Source organism: Bathycoccus prasinos, assembly GCF_002220235.1.
Source record: "Bathycoccus prasinos genomic : Chromosome_9".
Taxonomy (NCBI): domain Eukaryota; kingdom Viridiplantae; phylum Chlorophyta; class Mamiellophyceae; order Mamiellales; family Bathycoccaceae; genus Bathycoccus; species Bathycoccus prasinos.
In genome coordinates, this window is record NC_024000.1 from 278,411 (window position 1) to 296,680 (window position 18,270).

Genomic DNA, 18,270 nt, shown 5'->3' on the forward strand with positions numbered 1-18,270 from the left:
AAAAGTAGTCAATAAATTGTATTTGAGCGCAAAATGTACCTTGTCTTTACATACTTGTCATGCGCGCTATTATGATGAAGAAGCCGGTGGCAGCCCGGATGAGAATTCTCCTCGTTCTCCGTCATCTTTCGCGATTACATACGTGATCTCTTCCTCCACCATTACCTTAGGTTTTGGTACCGACTGTTGTTTCTTCCTACCGCTATTATTAATAGAGGCTGAAGAAGAGGATTTCTTCGCCGCGATCATCAACTCTTTTGGCGTTTTCTGCAACCACTCCGAAAGAGGAATTCGTGGACTCTTCACCGCCTTGTTCGCGACTGATTGCAACAACAACGGCGGAAGCAAAATAGCAAAACCGACTCCAACTGACGCGACAACAATTTCCCAACCCGTTCTCGTTGGAATTTCGTAAGAATCCTTCCGAAATGGAATTTGAAACTTCCACGGCTGCCGCTCGCCTTTCCTATCGATACCCTCTAACGAATGGTTCCTCGCGATGACTGGCACGTACTCCTCTATAATCTTCCAATACTTTTGCGCTCGTGCCGAGGCTTGTCTGTTAAACTTTTCCTGTTGTCGTTTCTTCATTTCCAAACGTTTCAAGTGTTTGAACTTGTCGTCTCTCGATTTCACTTTGAACGCCGGGTGATCGAAGCGCATGTACAACATGTCGATGAGATCTTGCAACGCTTTCGACAACTGCACCAACCTCGCGCGAGCCGCGGTCAACTCACGCATCTCTCTCCGTCTCAACAGTTTAAAGTTTTGCGCTTGCAAACTCGCGTATCGCGCGATTTCACTTCTTGCCGGAAGCATCCAGTGCACCCATGGATTAGAACGCATCGACCCGGGCGGATTCTCCGATTCCAACGCCAACGCTTCCTCAATCTTCGCCACGAAAGCGATGTATTCAATCTCCTTCTGTGGCCTGCCGCCGATCGTTTGCGTTTGCTCTGATTTCGGCCGTATGCTTGCAAATATTTCTGCCATGGCAATTTGATGATCCTCGAAAAACCGCATCGGCCATCTGTATTCTCTCGAAAACTCGAAATGACTCGCCGAGAAATCTCGCTCTTTCAAATTTGTCGCCGGCTCGAATTCCGGGAACAACTGTTGCGACCTGCCCAACGAATCCGTGCGATGAATCGCCGCAGTTCTTTTTCTGTACCTTGCCACCGCATCTGCTAAATCTTCGGCCTCTTTTTCTCCAACTAGACTATCTACAAACTTCGACGCCCCCGCCGTCCCGTCGTCGTCGTATTGCACCATCGCCCTCGACACCATCACCGCGATCACCTCGGTCAACCTCTCCCCTTTCAAAACCGCATCAAATCTCGGAATCGAGCTCGCCATCGCTCTTTGAATGCTCGCGAGCTTCTTATCGAGAAGATATTGCCACGTGTCCTCCTCTGAAACTCCTTCCACGTGCACCCCGTGATTAAACTGCAAAACTTTTTCTAAATACGCGCATATTCGAAACAACGTCGAGTTGACGCAATCCGACGGATCATCCGGAAAGTGCAGCGCGAAGAAGTTCACCGGTTGCGGAACTCTCTCCAGTTGCGATTTTCGTCTCGGAGGCGTGCACAAGATATCCTCCAACCGTTCGTGCAACTCAATCGCAGACGCTCTCAAAGGACCCGCTAACTGTCTTCGCACGTCCGCCAAACGTGCCTTTCTTTCGATGTCTAATTTATTCGCCTCTTTCTTCGCGTCGGACGTTTCCGCGGTTTTCGCGGAGACGACTTTAAATACCGCCGCAAATAACAGCATGGAACCAATTCCAGAGGCCGCGCCGGCGATGATCTTCCCAGCCGCGGTTGCCATTAAGTTTTCTTTGTATTTGTTTAAGTCCATTTTGCCTTTTAAATTGGAAAGGAAAGACTTCTTCTTCCCTTCTCTGTTGTTGTTGTTGTTCATGTTGTTGTTGTTGAAAGGCAATTGGAAGGACGGAAACTTCTTAAATTTCTCATCTTGGTCGTAATTCGAGGAAGAGGCGAGCTTCTTTTTGCCCATTTTTTGTGCGTATGCGCGTCTTTACGCGCGGCGGCGGGGACGAATTATGCCGACGAATTTTAATAAAGGAATATTGATATTTGTACGGAACATTTAAACTCACATTTACTCTATCTACCATCTATCTATCTATCTAATCGCGCACACAGAACAAAACAAAGCTACCACACTAAGATGCGTCGTTGTACTCTAGTTCAAAGGAAACCAACGCGTGATCGCTCGGGAACGAAAGCGTCGGGAAAGGCATGTCGTCTACCCATCGGAACGCGTCCTCGGAAGCGTCGTTGACGCGTTTGGACATTTCCGTATTCACCTTGAACTGTCCAGAGGAAACGAACAGATGATCTTTCGGGTGTCTGTCGACCAGGTTGCTCGTTAACTTTTCTTTGTAAAAAACGGCTTTGTTTAATTGCGGTTGGAGGAAAGAGCGGGCGTTGCAAGTGGTGGTCGGGCAGAGCGCGTGTTCGTCGCCCCAACAGTTTTGGAGATTTTCCGCGGCCAAGGAGCCGTACATGGTTTCGACCGAAAGGCGTTTGCCTTTGTTATCATCGTGGTGGCAGTTCGCGTCGAGAGCGAATATTAGCGCAGAACTATCACCGCATTCGTTGTTGACGGCTTTGACGACGTCGACGGTTTGTAACCCGTTCGTGTCCCCGTGGAAAGAGGCGATGGCGAACGGTTTCCTTCGGTCCTTGTCCTTTTTTTCTTCTAAACTGACCTCGCGAACGACGCACAAATCACCGCTGGCGACGCCTGCGGGCAATTTCGTTTTATTTACGCTGACGACTTCCCACACGCCGCTTTCGAAAAACGTTTTACTCGCCAAGACGATGGAATTCTGATTCCTCGTCGCGTCGAAATCCGGACCGGATAAACAATCAAATTTCTCCGTCAACACCTCGCTTTTCGCGATTCCGTCTCGCATTTGTTCCGACACTTCCTGTAAACATATGATTTCTCTCCCTTCCTTTGCCACTCGTTCTAAAATATCAATCGTCGCGTTCACTTTCCTCTCTACCAACGCGTCCACCAACATCTTCTTCGTCTCCGCCCAATTCGCATCCGCCTCGCCAATCAACCGTATCAAACTCTTATCGAACGCTGCCAAACAAAACATCTGCAAAGGTCTCGATATCTTCACCTCCTCGTCCGTAATTGCTGGGTACTTTTTGTTATCTAAAAACTTCAACCGCTTCGCGACGCCGTCCTTCTCGTCGAACGCGTACGCCAACCACGCTCGCCACCATTTCGCGTCGTCGCTCAACACGCTCACATCCGCGTACGACGTCGTCACGCACGGACGACATTTCCCCTTTTCGCTCTTCGTCGTCAGTCGATCCGGCATCGAGCACAACCGTTTCGCGCCAATGTCGCCGTCGAGTAAAAAATCGCTCAAAATTTTCCTCTCCGCGAAGTGTTTTTCGAAGAATTCCATCGCCGAATCGCACTCGAGTTCCGTCCAAGAATCGTCGATTTTCATGTTCGTGATTTCTCTCTTCACGTCGAGCAACATCTCTTTCGAGAGAATATCTTTCACTCTGACCTCGTGCTCGCGCGCTTTGATCAACTTCTCGTCGATCTTTTCCATCGTTTTTTCGTAGTTTTTCTGATTTCTTCTTTGTCTTCTTCTTCTCAAAGCGTCCACATCATCATCGTTTCCATTTTCATCCGAAATGTCGTCGTCGTTTACGTCGCTTTTGTTGCTGCTGTCGATGGTCACGTAATACTCGAACGGGTTGTCGTTGATCGCGGCGACGTTCCACGAGGAAACTCGAACAAGTTTAGTAGAAGAAGGAGAAGACATTGAGTAGTAAAGTAGTAATATTTGCGCGTGTTTTGTGCTAAAATGTGATGGATTTTTGTCTTAAAATTCCTCCTGATTTATGACTCTCTTATTAAGAAATGTGAACGCTCTCTGTTGTCGCACACATTATTCTCTTTTTCTCGTCTTAGGTTGTTCGCAAAAAGAGAGTATCTACGAAGAGGAGTACCTCATCACCTCTCTTTTTCATTTCATTTCATTTCATTGCACCCACGTGGGCGGTTCGGTCCACCGGTGCGGATGGCGACCTTTGGCGTTTTTGTCGCCGTCGTTCGGTTTGCGCAACTTCCACCCGGAGGAATCGACGCCGTCGTCTCTTTCCGCTCGTTCGGCTAAGAGTTTCAGGTCGCGCATGATTTCTAAAGCGGTGGTGGTGGCGGTGCTATTACTATTGTCTGCGTTGCTGCTGCTATCGTCGCTACTCTTTTTGGACGACGAGTTTGAGGGCATTTTATACTTCAAGTTGCTCGCGACGCGTTTCGCGTTCAACATGTTCACGCAGCACACTCGGCGGCAGACGAACATGGAGCGCCCGTTCGGCGGCGGGTTGGATTTCGAGCTTTTCTTGTGATCGAACGCGACGATTTTGTACGTCGGCGTCGGTATGGCGTGCGGGAGGAGTTTCCTCTTTGTTTTTTCTTTTTTACACCGGCGTTCTTTTCGCGTGGTCGCTTCGATGAAATCGGCGTACGACGAGGAAGAGGACGATTCCGAGGAAGTTTCTCCCGACGACGATTCAGACGACGATGTGACGACGGTATTCAAAACTTTCGTCACCGATAACGCGTCTTCTTTCTTCACGAACACTTGACACGCCGCGCACCATCTCCTGTGCTCTCTCCTCATGTCCTCTCTCGTCAACCCTTGCCTCGGCTTCTTCTGGTTGCTCGCTCGATCTTTCGGCCGTTTCGCTCGTCGCCGCGACGCCGCGCCTGAGTGTGAAGTTTTACGAATGTACGCGAATCGAGCGATCTCGTTCATGTAACGACCGAGCACGTCGTGGTTGATTAATTCTCGCGCTATCGTTTCCGTTAAAGCGTTTTCGTCGTCGTTGGTCTTCGTATTCGTAGTACGCGTCCGTGACAAAAATGTCGATGTTTTCGTCGTCTGAATCGCCGTCGTCCTTTTCTCGTCGTCGTATTTATGATCATCGTGCTCTTCTTTTTCCAATAAAGTTGCCATCAAGAGTGCTTTTTCCAGCCTGTTTTTGCGCGCTTCGAAACTCTCCTGCGCAGTGAGAGGAGCAGCCCCCAAATGCACTTTGGAAAGGAGCACGGATAACTCTTTCGCGAGAGATTCTCTCAGCGATGACGATAACGATGATTCAGACGACGATACTGCGTTCTTCTGAGTATTCACGTCGGCAAAAGCATCTTCATCAGTAGTATCAGCGGCGTTGTTGGCGCGTGCAGTAGTATTCATTCTTCTTCTTCTCTTCTTCCCGAATGCGAATGCTTCCCCGTTTTTGACGGCGAATTGGTCACCGCTGGACCACGCCTTTTTTGCCGATACTGCCGCTGATTTTTGGGGAGAACGACTTTTACGAGAACACCACGAACAACAAAGCTTCGAGGTGGTCGTCGTCGTCGTCGTCATCTTTTCTCTCACTTATTATTAAAGAGATGAAGAATGTGTTTTTAGTGCGCGTGTTGTTTTGTGAGGAGATTTATTCTCTTCTTTTCTCTCTAAAAATCGATTAATAATGTGCAAACCATTTCTCTTCTTAGGACGCTACTCTATTATCTGCTGCGCTATTATTCACTACATCTTACCGAGCGAGTGTACGACTTCGTCCAGAGCGACTTTGACCTCTTTTTCTTTTCTTTCGTACTCTTCTTCGAAACTCGATGATTTGCCTCCTTTCGGCGTCTCCGCCGGTGACGAGTTTTCGTACGGGGTGACGACGCCGTATTTACCTTCTTTGACGCGTTCGATTTCGCGCAACTCGGCTAACCGTTCGATCTTTTTCCGTTCGACGACGGAGGCGATGATGTTGGAAGGGTCGAACGGCGTCGGGGATGATGATGAAGAAGGAAGATTTTTAGGAGGAAGAGGTGGTCGAGTTTGTACTTCTGGTGTCATCGACGATCTACTCTCCTCTTCTTCTTTCTTCCTCTCGTCGTCTTCTTTCGCGAAAGGAGAAGTCGCAAAAACGTCGTTCGATCTCGACGTCCTCGAAGACGGCGACGCCGGCGGCGTGTTCCTCTTCTTCGGCGACGCCGATCCGGATCGAAAAAAACGCAACGGCGACAACGACGAAAGAACGCCGCCGCCACCACCATGACTTAGAGGCGACGACGTGTTATTATTTCCTCTCTTCCCTCCCGATGTTGCCACGAGTATCCCTCTCTCCTCGCACATCTTCTCCAAAACTTCCGCTTGTATCCTCAGCGTTTTCGTCCGTTTCGCCAGCGCTCTCAACTTCTCCGCGAACGCCGCCACCGACACCACGCGTTGCATTAAATCCTCCGTAGAATCCACCGCTTTCTCTATAGATTCGCAATACATATGCGTCGTTTCCCAATGCACGTTTATGTGTTCTCTCGTCGATATCGCGTGCGCGTTCGCGTGACTTTTTGCCATCGAAAGGATATTTTGAATATCTTTTTGCACTCGTTTGCTGTGTTTTTTCAGCTTTCTTTCCATCTTCATCATCATTGTCATCATCCTCTCATCGGAGAGAGGCACTTTTCGTTCGTCTTCTTCTGAGTCGTTCACGTCGCAGTCATCGGACGACGACGATTCAGACGACGACGACGTAAACGACGACGAAGACGAGCGCGTCGTCGTCGTTTTTACCATATCAGAGAGTCGGTTTTTATTCGCGCATCATCATCATCATCAAAACAACGGTACTCCCCGTGTGGTACTCCTCGCGGTGGTGGTGGTGCTCAAAAACCCAAAAGATATTTTTCTCTCTCACTCTCTCTCTCTCCCAAAAAAACACGAGCAGCGGAAAGAAAGAGTTTTAAAGGAAAAGGGCGCGTTGTGTGTGTGCGCGTCTGTGTCGTCGTAACGCGCAAAGAGAGAGAGAGAGAAGAGTGCGCGTTACACAGAGCGACGATGATGATGCAAAACTCTTCTTTCTTTCTTTCTGGGGTGGTTGTTGAGTAAAAGAAAGAGAAGGAGAGAAAAAAAATTCTTCTGAAACCTTAAACCCTAATTTTCAAAAGTGCCTCTTGTTCGAGGTGCATTTTTTTTGACCTAAGTTAAAACAAACGCTCGCCTCAATTCGAGCCGCAAAATTAGAGAGAGACCCTCGACCCTCTCATCCTCTCTCTCTCTGTGTTGTGCTTTGTGTTCTTTCTGTCGTTGTCGTCGTTTACGTCGGAGACCACCATACGGAGGGGTACGATCAGAGCGAGAGAAGAGATCCTGAAAGAGAGAGTAAAAGAGAGAGAGAATTTTGTGTTCAATTTTCTTTGATCGGAAAGAGACATTGGCAGTTTCGCCGCTCTGTTGTGGTCCAGGACTGGAAAAAGAGGGGAAAATTAAGAGAAAATTTATTAAATTTGAACACACATCATATCATCAAACGGATCGTCACATCATCATCGCTTTAGATTGCAACAACAGAAGAGAGAGAGAGAGAGAGAGAGAGAAGAAAGTACTTTTGAGAGAGTTGTTTTTTGATTATTATGGCTCGAGATCGAGGACGCGGGACGACTGCCTCGGCCAGAAATGCCGCCACGAATGCGAATGCGAAAGAGAAGGAGGAGGAGGAGGAGTCCGAGAGCGGCGATAAAGAACTAGAAGAAGAAGAAGAAGAATCAGAAGAAGAAAAAGAAGAAAAAGAATCGGAGGATGACGACGACAACAAAAACAACAACGAATCCTCCTCGGGCGACGAGGAGGACGATAATAACAAGACATCGAATCAACGAAAAGTGGAAACGCCCGAAGCGCGGAAGCGGAGGATTAAAGACGAGAACATGGCCATCGCTCGAGCGCAATTGGTGAAGGAGAAGGTGCGCTTGTTAACGCAAAAAGCGAACGCGCCGGCGCAAGGGGAGCAGAAGAGGAAGGCGACGCATTGGTCGTACGTGATGGCGGAGATGAAATGGCTGGCCAGAGATTTCGCGGCGGAGAGAGATTGGAAGTTGGAAGCGGCGAGGCAGGTGGCGCTGACGGCTGGGGTAGCCAATGGCGTGCCGGTGGGAGCGAACGAAAGAAGAAATCAAAGAGATGCCAAGGCAGCGAGGCAGGTGGCGAAACAAGTGAGCGCGTTTTGGGAGATTCGTTGGGAAGAGGCAAAGAAGGTCAAATTACCCGAAGCGACTGAGCTGGCAAAGCTCGGGTGCGGCGGGAAACGGTTCGCGTTGGAAGCGGCGGAGAGGGAAACGAATTTTCGATTACACTCGTCGGCGCAAGCGCAAACGAGTCAGAGGTTACATCGAGCAGCAGTCAACGCCGCCGCTGCGGGTGGTGGGGGCGGTGGAAGCGATCCACAAACGCCAAAAAGCGACGACGGAGGTGCGAATACGAGGACGAATTCAGCGCGGTCGACGCCGCCGACAAATGTGAGTACGCCGTTGACAGACGTGACTGGGTACGGCGAAGATAGTAAAAGAGACGATGACGAGATGTTCCTCGTGAGTTTTGATCCAAAAACGCCGGAGATTCCTCGTGGAAGTTCCATGAAAGGCATAGAAAGGTGGGCGGTTAAGTATTTGCACCGATTGGCTTCGTTAGAGAAGGCGAAAGCGGTGCGACAAGCCGTCGACGCGAAAGAAGCCGAAGAGAAAGAGGACGACGAAGAAACGACGAAGAGAGGTGGAGGTCGTAAAGGTAGACAGGCTGCGAGAGGTAAACAAAAAGATGAAAAGAAAGAACAACCAACGAGAAAAGGGAACAAGAGAAAACGAGACGCGACGCCGGAGCCTCCTCCTTCTGGGAATACCACCGGTAAAGATACGGATGCGGAAGACATGGAAACAGACGTGGACACTGAAGGCATGTTGTCGAGTCCGGAGAAAAGAGAGCTACGACGCGCGCAATACGCCAGAGATCTTAAATTGGATGATGGTGGATTAGAATTAGATCTGGACGCTTTGATTGCCCCGTACTCGATGAACAAGAAGCTCACCATGCGCGGATTGAAGAGTTTCAAAAGAGACGACGAAGCCGTGAAGAAAGAAGGAGAAGGATCTGATGATGAAGACGAGGACGACGATCAGTCCATGTCCAGCGGTGGTAAGAATGGCGAAGACGACGACGACGAGAAATCAGACGCAGCCGAGGACTTCTTCTTTGATTTTCCAGCTTTGCAGTACGACGCGTACGAAAGCGTTCGCGACGAATTTGAAAAGAGTGCCATCGGGAAAGAAGCGAACAAGTTTGCCGAGTACGAAAGGCGACTTCGAGAGTGGGAAGATCGTGAGAGAACGAGAGAAAGCCACCAACGCGCTCAGCAAAAAACCGCAGGTGGCCAAAAAGGCGCAGCTGGTTCTGGTCCAGACGGGAAGCTCACGCCGTCCGAAGAGCGCAGACGCGCTTTCTTCGCCGCGGCTGCCGCACGAGGTCACTTCTTCGACCAAGAAGGTTACGTCGTCGACAAAAACGGGAAACGTAAGAAGAATAAGAAAGGTCAGTTTGTTCGGTTTCATCCGGGGATGGAGGAGCAGTTTGGCGTCAAGAAGAACGGCAACAAGAAAGGGAAAAAAGAGGGCGCTGCCGCCGCGGGCGAACGAAAAGGCGCCGCGAAGCCGTGGACAGCGACGGAAGATGCGCTTTTATGTGCCATCGTCCACGAGTTTGGCTCGAATTGGGCACTCGTGGCCGACGCGTTTGGCGCTTCGGCGAGCTTGAAAGGCTCGTATCGTCGTCCGGAACTGTGCCGATGGCGCTTTCAACAGCTCACGAGAGCGGTTGAGTTGGAGAACGATCCGGAAGCTTTCGCCGCGCTCAACTTGGACAAGGGTTCCGCTCGCGTCGTTATGTCAAGATCGTTACCGTTGGAGGATGAAACGGCTAGATTGCACTTCCAAGCGGTGGCGCACTCGTGCTCTTCATACGCGAAGATTCGTCGCGCGGCGTTACGGGAGCGCGTCGGCATGGATCCACAGAAGCGCGTTAAACCTCACCAGAGCTGGAAGGATTGCGTGAAGATGTTTCCATTGAAATCACCGGCAGAGTTGGCGCACTTAGCGATGAATCCGATGCAGCAACAGCAGATGCAGCATCAGCAGCAACAACAACAACAACAACAAATGCAGCACCAACAGATGCAGATGCAACAGCAGCCAGGGATGCAATATCCCACTGGCGTCATCCAACCTCCGCAACACCAGATGCAAGGTCAAATGCAAATGGCTGGTAACGGTGTTCCCATGCAAGCTCAGCAGCAGCCGCACATGCAACAGGTGCCGCCGCACGTCCAACAGCAACAGCTGGCTCGCGCGGCTTCGAAAACGGAAGCCGTAGCCGCTGTTGCCGCTCAGCAAATCTCACCCTCTCAGGTGCCGCAACTTCATAGAATGGGAAGTTACCAGCCGCAAGCCGGCAAAGGCCAAGCGGCGATGAGCGTTGGTGGTATGGTTGGATCTTCTCCGGCACGACCAAGAGGAGGAAGTGCTGCCCCGGCTGCCGCTGGTGTTGCAAACGCCGCTGCCGCCGCCGCCGCTGCCGCTGCTACTCCTACGAATAATTCATCGCCTTTAGGAACGGGAGAGAAGCAAGCGAAGCAAGGATTAGCGCCTGGAATTCACGCCTTGACGCCGAAAAGTGCCGAAAAAGAGGAGAAGAAATCGAAAGAGCAAGTGATCGCGGAGAAAACGATGATGACTAGAACGGGCAGAGCAACTAAGAAAGTGAAGAAGTGATTTTTTCGACGTCAACAACGCCAAGACAATAACAAGAAGAAACGTAAAACGTGCTCCATCTATAATACTAAGCAAAAATAAGAACAGAAACATAGCAGACAGATTCTAAGAAACTAAATACCTTATAAATTAATAACACGTGCGTAAAAAACTGATATGCGTTAAATTAATGTCCCCCTTTGGCAATCGCTTCTTGCGTTCTCTCGAGCAACGGTTCAAGTTCTAATTCCAACACCGAAACCGGATTCACGATATCGAACTCCTTCAAAACGTCTGGGTGGACGATCCCAAACACGCCAATCTCTTTCCCGTCTCGAACAATCGTCGCTTGCCTTCCCGGGAAAAACGTCGGCTCGTTTCTCGTTTGTATCAACTCGTAGCCGGCGTTTCCCGGCCCGGGCTCAAACGACCCCGCCGCTCCAGTCACTTGCATGACTCTATCTAACACCCCATGGATTGATTCTAAACCAGACGTTTGCGCGGAGTGTAAAGCTAATAATCTTCTCGAGTTTCTCGCCCCGACGTCGGCGTTCTCGTCGATGACGACGACATCACCAACCTCGAAGAGTTTCACCGGCAACGGCGCGTCCTTGTTCGCCCCCAACGCTTTCAAAACGCCCGGCAACAACGAACTCCTCGCCACTTGCACGTCGATCGAGGAAGGATTCGCGACAATTGCGGCACAGTTTCCGTTATCTTCTCTTCGCACGTTTTTAAAGTTATCGTCGTGCGAACACAAAATCCACGTCAACACCTCGGAAAAGCCCATTCTCGCGATTTCCTCTCTCACCAAATCGCTAAAATGATTAATAGGTTGACCTTTCCCTATCGTCGACGCTTTCGGAATGGTTTGTTTAATGTTGTTGTATCCGTACGCAATCGCCACGTCTTCGGCGATATCGCACGCGTGCAACACGTCCGATCTCGTCGGTGGAATTTCCACTCGTAAAGTCTTCTCCGCGGTGACTTTCGACGCCAACTGCATTTTACACAATAACGCCGCCATCTCTTTCGTTTCAATTTCGGTTCCAATTCGTTTGTTCACGTAATCTACGTCCACGTCTACGAATCGCGTCATAAAATCCGGATAACTCCTTTCGTTCCCCATAAAATCCACCACGTCTACAGGTTCCACTTGAAACGGTTTCGCGCAGTGCTCGGAAAACATCGTCACCACCGTGTTCAATACAATCTTCGCCTTGTGCAAATCCGTCGCCGTGCACTCGATGAACACGTCTTTCGTCTCCAACGAGATCGCGCTCACCGACCCGTTAATCAACGGCGGCAAAGACAGCACCGTTCCGTTCTTATCTTTCAACACCGGCGCGACCGCGCTCGACTCGATCAATGGCACGTACGCTTTCAATTTTTGGTCGTTCTTTTTATAGTGTTCCAACAACTCATCCGCTCGAAACGATTTCGTTTGCTTCAGCGGCACGAACTCAATCTCCTCTTTCGGTTTCGCGTCGTACGTAAACGGCCCTTCAATCTTGGCCAAATCGTGCGTCCCGATGGCGACTAAACTTCGTCTTCGGCATATATTTTGGTGCAATTTATCTTGCAGATCGATGAACGAATTATACCTCTCTTTCGTAAACGTGACGTTCCTTAACACCGCGCAGACAATAAACGGTCGCACTAAACTCACCGTTTTATTGACTTTCACTCGCAACCTCTCCTGCCCGTTCTCGGGTTCGACCGTTCGAAACACCGGCGTCGATCGTTGCCCGCGAAAGATGTTCAACGCTCTCGCTATGCCTTCCAAGCAGAGCAAATCGTATCTGTTCGCCGGGATGTCGATTTTATAAATAACCGCGTCGTTCTCTTCTTCTTCTTTACCACCACCGTCTCCTCCCTCTTTGGTATCTTTCACTCCTAAAAACTTGCTCGACATCTCCCGTTCCGTGGTCACTTCGTCCAACTCGATGCCGAAATCGAAACACAACTCGTCAAACTCTTCCTCGGTGAACGTTTTCCCGAGCTTTTGGAACAAATCGTCTCTTTTTAAGTTCACCGTCGGCATGATGACGATGATAAAAAAGTAACGCGATAAAAACAACGACAAAGAGTACGGTGTGTTCACCGAATGCGTGTGTGTGTGTGTGTGTGTGTGTTGCGAGGATACAAAACGCGGAAAGAAAGCTCTGTTAAATAAAGCGTGAGTGACCCTTTTTTTTATGAAGACGAGTTTTGTCTGTTTTTTGGAAAGAAATGGAACTGAAAAAAAAGTCCTTTTGTCCTTTTGATGCAAAATGAAATAATAATAATAATACACAACAACGTCTACTTTAGTCGTTTCGATGAGATCCTGTTTATGACTATATGACGTGAATAATGGGCCCGTCGATCATGATTTTCCCCTGTCGCTGCAAGAGATCTAAAAACTGGACGCACTCTTCGTTGGAAAACTCTCGACACTCGTCCGCGCGGAGAAGGCGAGCGGCTTCGACTTGCTCTTGGACTCTGTTTTCAATCATGAAACGACCGAGGAATTTAGAGAAGAGTTGGCATCGTTGGCGGTCGTATTTAGGTTTTTTCATCACGTCTTCTTCTTCTTCTTCTTCTTCAGAGGAGGAGTTATCATCTTCCTCGTCGTTGTCGCCGTCGGACTCCTCCGAGGAGGACGAACACCCTTGTATTTTTGTAGCGTCGCGAACTTGCGCAGTCGTGGCGAGCGGGCCATTGCCGCGGGTGATTTCAGGAATTTCCTCGGAGTCCGACTCGTCGTCATCATCATCGTCGTCATCGCTCGAAGAAGACTCGTCTTCATCCGAGGAGGAAAACTCCATGTCCGCGTCTAACTTATCTCGATACTTCTCGCCGCACCCGTCTAAAATTTCTCTCAAATAAATCAAATACGGTCGCATGGTATTTCCAATCACTTTCATGTCTCTTAAATCCTTCAGCACCTCTCTCAACTCTTTCGCTGGACAGGCTATCATCATCACCGATATCGCTATTCTCACGTGAAAACAATCGATTATTTTCTGTCTCATTAAATTCACCAAATTTGCCAACTGTTGCTCGGCGAACTGTTTCCACTCCTCCAACTCCTCCGGCAACGGCTCCGCATTTGGTTCCATTTCTTTCGGTTTCTGGTCGTACTTGAGCTCTTTCGGAGGATTTGGTTTCCGTTTCCCGAAGTGGAGCTCTAACACCGACATCTTCCTTTGTTCTTCTTCACCGTTAGTATTACCAACACTCGTCGTTGTCGTCGTCGTCGTCGCCTCTTTGCTCGCCTCCCGCGCGGCTCTCTCCTCGTTCGCCTTCTCCTCTTCCACGTCCGGTTTTTCTTCCTTATCGATACCGACAGGTGAAATCCGCTCGCTCTTCTCGCCTTTCACATCTGTCCCTAAAATCGCTTCTTCATCGTCGTCATCGTCCTCTTCTGTCTCTTTCAACGTTGTTCTTTCTCGCGCAGTAGGCGCTGCTCTCGTCGGCGGCGTGTTCTTATCCTCATCCTCGCCGTATGCGTCTCCCTCTTCGCTTCCTTTGCTTCTCTTCTTCTCTTCCTCTTCCTCTTCCCTGTCTCCTCCTTCTTCGGAAGAAAAATTCTTTCGCTTAAAGGGAGCGGCAAAGGCGTTCTTCGCTTCCTTCTGTGTCTCCTCTTTTCCCTTGCTCGAAGAAATCAAAGGAATTTTTTTATTGAATTCCGACAGCGTTTTTTGTTGTTGTTTCATCTGAGAGAGAGAGAGAGAGAGAGAGTGAGTATGAAAGAGAATACAATGAAGGACGATCATAATGCTGCGGAAAAGCGAATTTCGCTCTTCTTTTGCAGCGCGCGCGTAATAAAGTAAACCTCTAGAGAACCGAGATTTTGGGGGAAACGAGCGCAGAGATTTTGAATAAATCCGAAACGATGATGCGAAAGACACTACTATATGAACGCGTTTCGCGAAAAAGAGAGCTTAAACGTCTTTTCGCCGTCGTTTACGTCGTCGTCCTACCTGATGATGACAGTCGTCTTCTTCTTTTTCTTCTTCAAACCCGTTGATGGTGTTGTGTCTGTTGAGTGATCGTTCCATCTCAAGTCTCGTTCTGGAGGAAAAAAAGTAGACAAAATTATCAAAATCCGAGGAAAATGAAAAATACTCAAGTGTAAATGCGAGCGCTCTCAATACATTCATATATAAATAAATAGTGTTGGTCGTAGCATCAAGTGCGATTTACAACGGCGATGGGCGATTTCGGCGAAGCGTCTTTTTCGTCGTCGTTTACGTCGTCGCCGTCCTTTTTTGCAGTTGTTTTCCCGTCGGTAGCGGCAGGGATGAGTGTCGCAGTCGTTTCTTTCGACCCGACGCCTCCTCCTCGACCCCAGTTGGCGAAGAGACTGGAAGGGGAAGGAATCGATGGTAACTGGACGTTGGCGAATACCAACGAGGAGGAGGAGGCGGTGGAGTGAGAAGGAGGAGGGGTTGACGTGGGTGAGGTTGCCGCGCTGTTGCTGCTTTCTTTTTTGTGCTCTTTTTGTCGCTCTTCCAACTTTAAGTGCATTTTTGATTTCTCGCTTTGCATCAAACCGCACTTTTTGAGCTCCTCGGCGACGCTTTTCTTGTTCGAAGATTGGAGACATAAGACTAAAGCTTTGCGAGCGACGGCGCGGATGCGTTTTTCTTGGTCGTATTTCGCGAACAAGTCGTCCAACTCTTTCGAGTTCCCAGTCCAGACGGATTTGGTGAAACCCAAATTTCGACAATCGGCGTCGGCGAGAAGCGACGGAAGGTTGAACGCCAACGCTTTCTTCATCGCGGGACCGCCAAAAGCGGCGGCAAGTTTGTACGATGGAATTTGCGGGACCAACTTTGCGGCGTACGAGTTTGGATCTAAACTCTTATCGATCAAGTCAGAGTCGTCGTCGCTTTTGGCAACCGCCGCGGCGACCGAGGAAGAAATTGAGGACACGTAGGACCAGACCGCCTCCTTCGCCTTTTGCGCGTTCTCTTGAGCCGCTCTGGCAGCTTCTTGCGCAGATTCGGCTGCCCTCGTGGCGGCATCGTGTGCGGATTGTGCCGCTCTGGCCGCCGCTTCTTGCGCTTTCACTTTCGCGGCCTCCGCCGTTTGCTTTGCAGACTCGGCGGTTTGGGAGAATTTCTCCGAAGCCGCGTCGCAGTACTCCTTCGCCTTAATCCCCGCCTCTGATTCCGCGAGCGATTTCGCCGAAAGCGTCGTTGTCCCCATCGCCGAAGCGTTACCACCATCGATTTCTAGTTTCTCCTTGTGGTTGAATCTGTCCGGTAAGAACGTTTTACACGCCGCCTCGGCGACGTAGAACGTCATCGACGAGTTTACAATTTGCGTCAAATCCGCCTGCGTGAACAATAAATATCTCGGTCCGCAAATCAAAGCAGAGATGTCTCTGACGACGTACTCGTAAAAAGCGTTTCGGAAGAAACCTTTGCTCATCTGCAAAGCCTGTTTTCTCGTGATTAACCCGTCGTCCAAAGCTCGATTGAGCGATTTGCGCGTCAGTTTCTTCGCTTTTCGTTCCGCTTTCGCCACCGTTCGGTCGGCGATGGTAAACGCGTCCTTGATGGCATTTTCGGCATTTTGACGGAGCTCAGATGTGGACGTTTCAATCGCGCTCAACGCGGCGTTGACTCGTTCCGTGAAGGACGCTAATAATTTACTGCTGCTGCTGCTGCTGCTTGCTTTCGTTTCTTCTTCTCCTTTTTCATGTTTTGTTTCATCTTCTTTCGTTTTTGGAACCGGAAGCGGTATCTCCTTCTTCTTCTTCTCCTTCTTCTCCTTCTTCTCCTCCGCGGATTCCTCTTCTTTTTCCTTTTCTACCTTGACAGAGGCGCGACGAACTTCGTCGTCGTCACCGCTTTCATCGCTCGCGTCATCGTCGTTGTCCTCGTCGTCGTCGTCATTTTCTTGTCTCTCCAAATCATTTTCTTCAAAAGATGCGTTCAGAACGGCCAATCCATCCGCCCCTGCGCCGAGCGCCAACGTCGTGGCGATTGTTTCCATGTTCATATATTCGCGTCCTCCGACGATGGCGAAGCACAGAGCGATGCGAAATCGGTTGGATAAATGCACCGGGTGTGCCATCAACGGACCGGGAATGGCCCAAGCGAGGATAAACGCGGCTGGATATTGCGCCACGGCGTATTTGGATACGAAATAGTGAAGCTGGTTGCGCGTAATCATCTTGTCAGACGAGGACGCGTAATTCTTATCGAACTTCGCCGCCATCGCGGGTGCGCCGCTGATGACGCCAGCACCCATGCCTTCAATGGCGCGATCGAAGCACGCAGAGACTGTTTTCAACGCAACTCTCGAGTGACTATCGATGACTTTCTTGGAAATGTCATCGTCTTTAGCCGCCACCGCAGAATCTACGGCGGTACCGTCTTTGGCCGAGGCAGCATTTTCATCATCCACTCGCTTCGTCGACGCCTTTAACTCCTCTTTCTTCTTTTCTTCTTTTTCTTCTTCTTCTTCTTCTTCATCTTCTCTATCTTCTTTTTTACTCTTTTTCTTTTCGAACGGAATAAAATACGCATCTTTCAGCGCGGCGAAGAAATGCACCGTCTCTCTCTCTCGTTGAAACTCGCTTCGTAGCGACTTCCCTCTTTCCTCTCTCCAATCGTCGATCCATTCCACGAGACGGTCTGGAATATCCACGTACGTCGCGCTCGATTTGTTCGATTTGTTTTTGTTGTAATCCTCGGAAAGCGCGTGCACGAACGAGCTTTGGCAAAACGTCACGTTCTCTGGCGGCACGTCGATTAACTCGCACCAGTCTCTTTTCTCGACGTAGTCGTCGCCGCAGTGCGTGACGACTAAAAACACGTTGTCTTCACCGATTCGTTTGGATAATTGTCGGATAGAGATGGCGAACGGATGTAACTCTTTCAACGACGTTTCCAGATCTGGTTCCACGATACCACCTTCGAAAAGTTCTTCTTTTTTTACTTTCTCTTTGTTGTCTTCTTCATATTCTTCTTCGTCGTCGTCGCTTCCAAACGATACGCTTGGAACAGATCCTTCTTTCTCTCGAAAGTCCACGACAACGATAACCGCATCCATAGACGACGATGCGACGACGCCTTCGGACGTTTCCAGCACGCGCACTTCGCACGGCGCTTCGTCCTCCTCCTCCTCCTCCTCTTCAGCGCTCAACCCAACCGCCTTCCTCACCGCTCTCTCCACCTCTTCCTCGATCGCGTCGTCGTCGTTATCCACCATCCCAGTCGTTGTCGTCGTATCGATTTTAAATCGTTGCACATACACGCTTGGTTTTTTTTCCGCCTTTGCCAAAAAGATGGGATTCTCGACGCGTTCGAGTGTCGCGGTTTTCGTTTCGCACTCTGGCAACACCTCTCGCGCGAGCGTGTGCACCGCGCGAAAGTCTTCTAAAAATCTCACGAGCGCGTCTTTTTTCTTCTTTCCCTTCTTCTTCTCGCGCGCGTCCAGGGCGTCCAGAATTTCCCACGCGCCGTTCCTCGTCAGCATTTCTTCTCCGGTTGGTTTTTGCCTTCGCGCTCTCATCCTCGTCATCGTCGTCGTCGTTCTTTTCTCAACGTCCTCGATGCGATGAACGTTGTCTTCCATCATCATCATCATCGTTTCCCCGTCTCTTTTCTTCTCTTCGTTCATCTCATT

General features: G+C 49.8%; 8 protein-coding genes across 8 annotated transcripts; 1 reads left to right on the forward strand and 7 right to left on the reverse strand.

Moving 5' to 3' along the window:
- Positions 1 to 69: 69 nt before the first annotated feature.
- Positions 70 to 2,019, reverse strand: Bathy09g01540 (predicted protein; the record flags this gene model as incomplete). Its single annotated transcript, XM_007511188.1, has 1 exon — positions 70 to 2,019. One exon carries the CDS (start codon positions 2,017 to 2,019, stop codon positions 70 to 72), a length of 1,950 nt encoding a protein of 649 aa, XP_007511250.1.
- A 169-nt stretch (positions 2,020 to 2,188) lies between these two features.
- On the reverse strand, positions 2,189 to 3,823 carry Bathy09g01550 (predicted protein; the record flags this gene model as incomplete). Its single annotated transcript, XM_007510808.1, has 1 exon — positions 2,189 to 3,823. The coding sequence occupies one exon, from the start codon at positions 3,821 to 3,823 to the stop codon at positions 2,189 to 2,191; it is 1,635 nt and encodes a 544-aa protein (XP_007510870.1).
- Positions 3,824 to 4,042: 219 nt separating this feature from the next.
- Bathy09g01560 (unknown protein) lies at positions 4,043 to 5,437 on the reverse strand (the record flags this gene model as incomplete). Its single annotated transcript, XM_007511255.1, has 1 exon — positions 4,043 to 5,437. The coding sequence occupies one exon, from the start codon at positions 5,435 to 5,437 to the stop codon at positions 4,043 to 4,045; it is 1,395 nt and encodes a 464-aa protein (XP_007511317.1).
- A 165-nt stretch (positions 5,438 to 5,602) lies between these two features.
- Positions 5,603 to 6,643, reverse strand: Bathy09g01570 (unknown protein; the record flags this gene model as incomplete). The annotated part of the gene is made up of 1 exon (XM_007511174.1): positions 5,603 to 6,643. The coding sequence occupies one exon, from the start codon at positions 6,641 to 6,643 to the stop codon at positions 5,603 to 5,605; it is 1,041 nt and encodes a 346-aa protein (XP_007511236.1).
- Positions 6,644 to 7,479: 836 nt separating this feature from the next.
- On the forward strand, positions 7,480 to 10,662 carry Bathy09g01580 (predicted protein; the record flags this gene model as incomplete). Its single annotated transcript, XM_007510973.1, has 1 exon — positions 7,480 to 10,662. The coding sequence occupies one exon, from the start codon at positions 7,480 to 7,482 to the stop codon at positions 10,660 to 10,662; it is 3,183 nt and encodes a 1,060-aa protein (XP_007511035.1).
- A 166-nt stretch (positions 10,663 to 10,828) lies between these two features.
- On the reverse strand, positions 10,829 to 12,685 carry Bathy09g01590 (predicted protein; the record flags this gene model as incomplete). The annotated part of the gene is made up of 1 exon (XM_007511023.1): positions 10,829 to 12,685. One exon carries the CDS (start codon positions 12,683 to 12,685, stop codon positions 10,829 to 10,831), a length of 1,857 nt encoding a protein of 618 aa, XP_007511085.1.
- A 295-nt stretch (positions 12,686 to 12,980) lies between these two features.
- Bathy09g01600 (unknown protein) lies at positions 12,981 to 14,687 on the reverse strand (the record flags this gene model as incomplete). The annotated part of the gene is made up of 2 exons (XM_007510995.1): positions 12,981 to 14,342; positions 14,610 to 14,687. 2 exons carry the CDS (start codon positions 14,685 to 14,687, stop codon positions 12,981 to 12,983), a joined length of 1,440 nt encoding a protein of 479 aa, XP_007511057.1.
- Positions 14,688 to 14,817: 130 nt separating this feature from the next.
- Bathy09g01610 (predicted protein) lies at positions 14,818 to 18,264 on the reverse strand (the record flags this gene model as incomplete). Its single annotated transcript, XM_007511069.1, has 1 exon — positions 14,818 to 18,264. The coding sequence occupies one exon, from the start codon at positions 18,262 to 18,264 to the stop codon at positions 14,818 to 14,820; it is 3,447 nt and encodes a 1,148-aa protein (XP_007511131.1).
- Between the last annotated feature and the right edge of the window lie 6 nt (positions 18,265 to 18,270).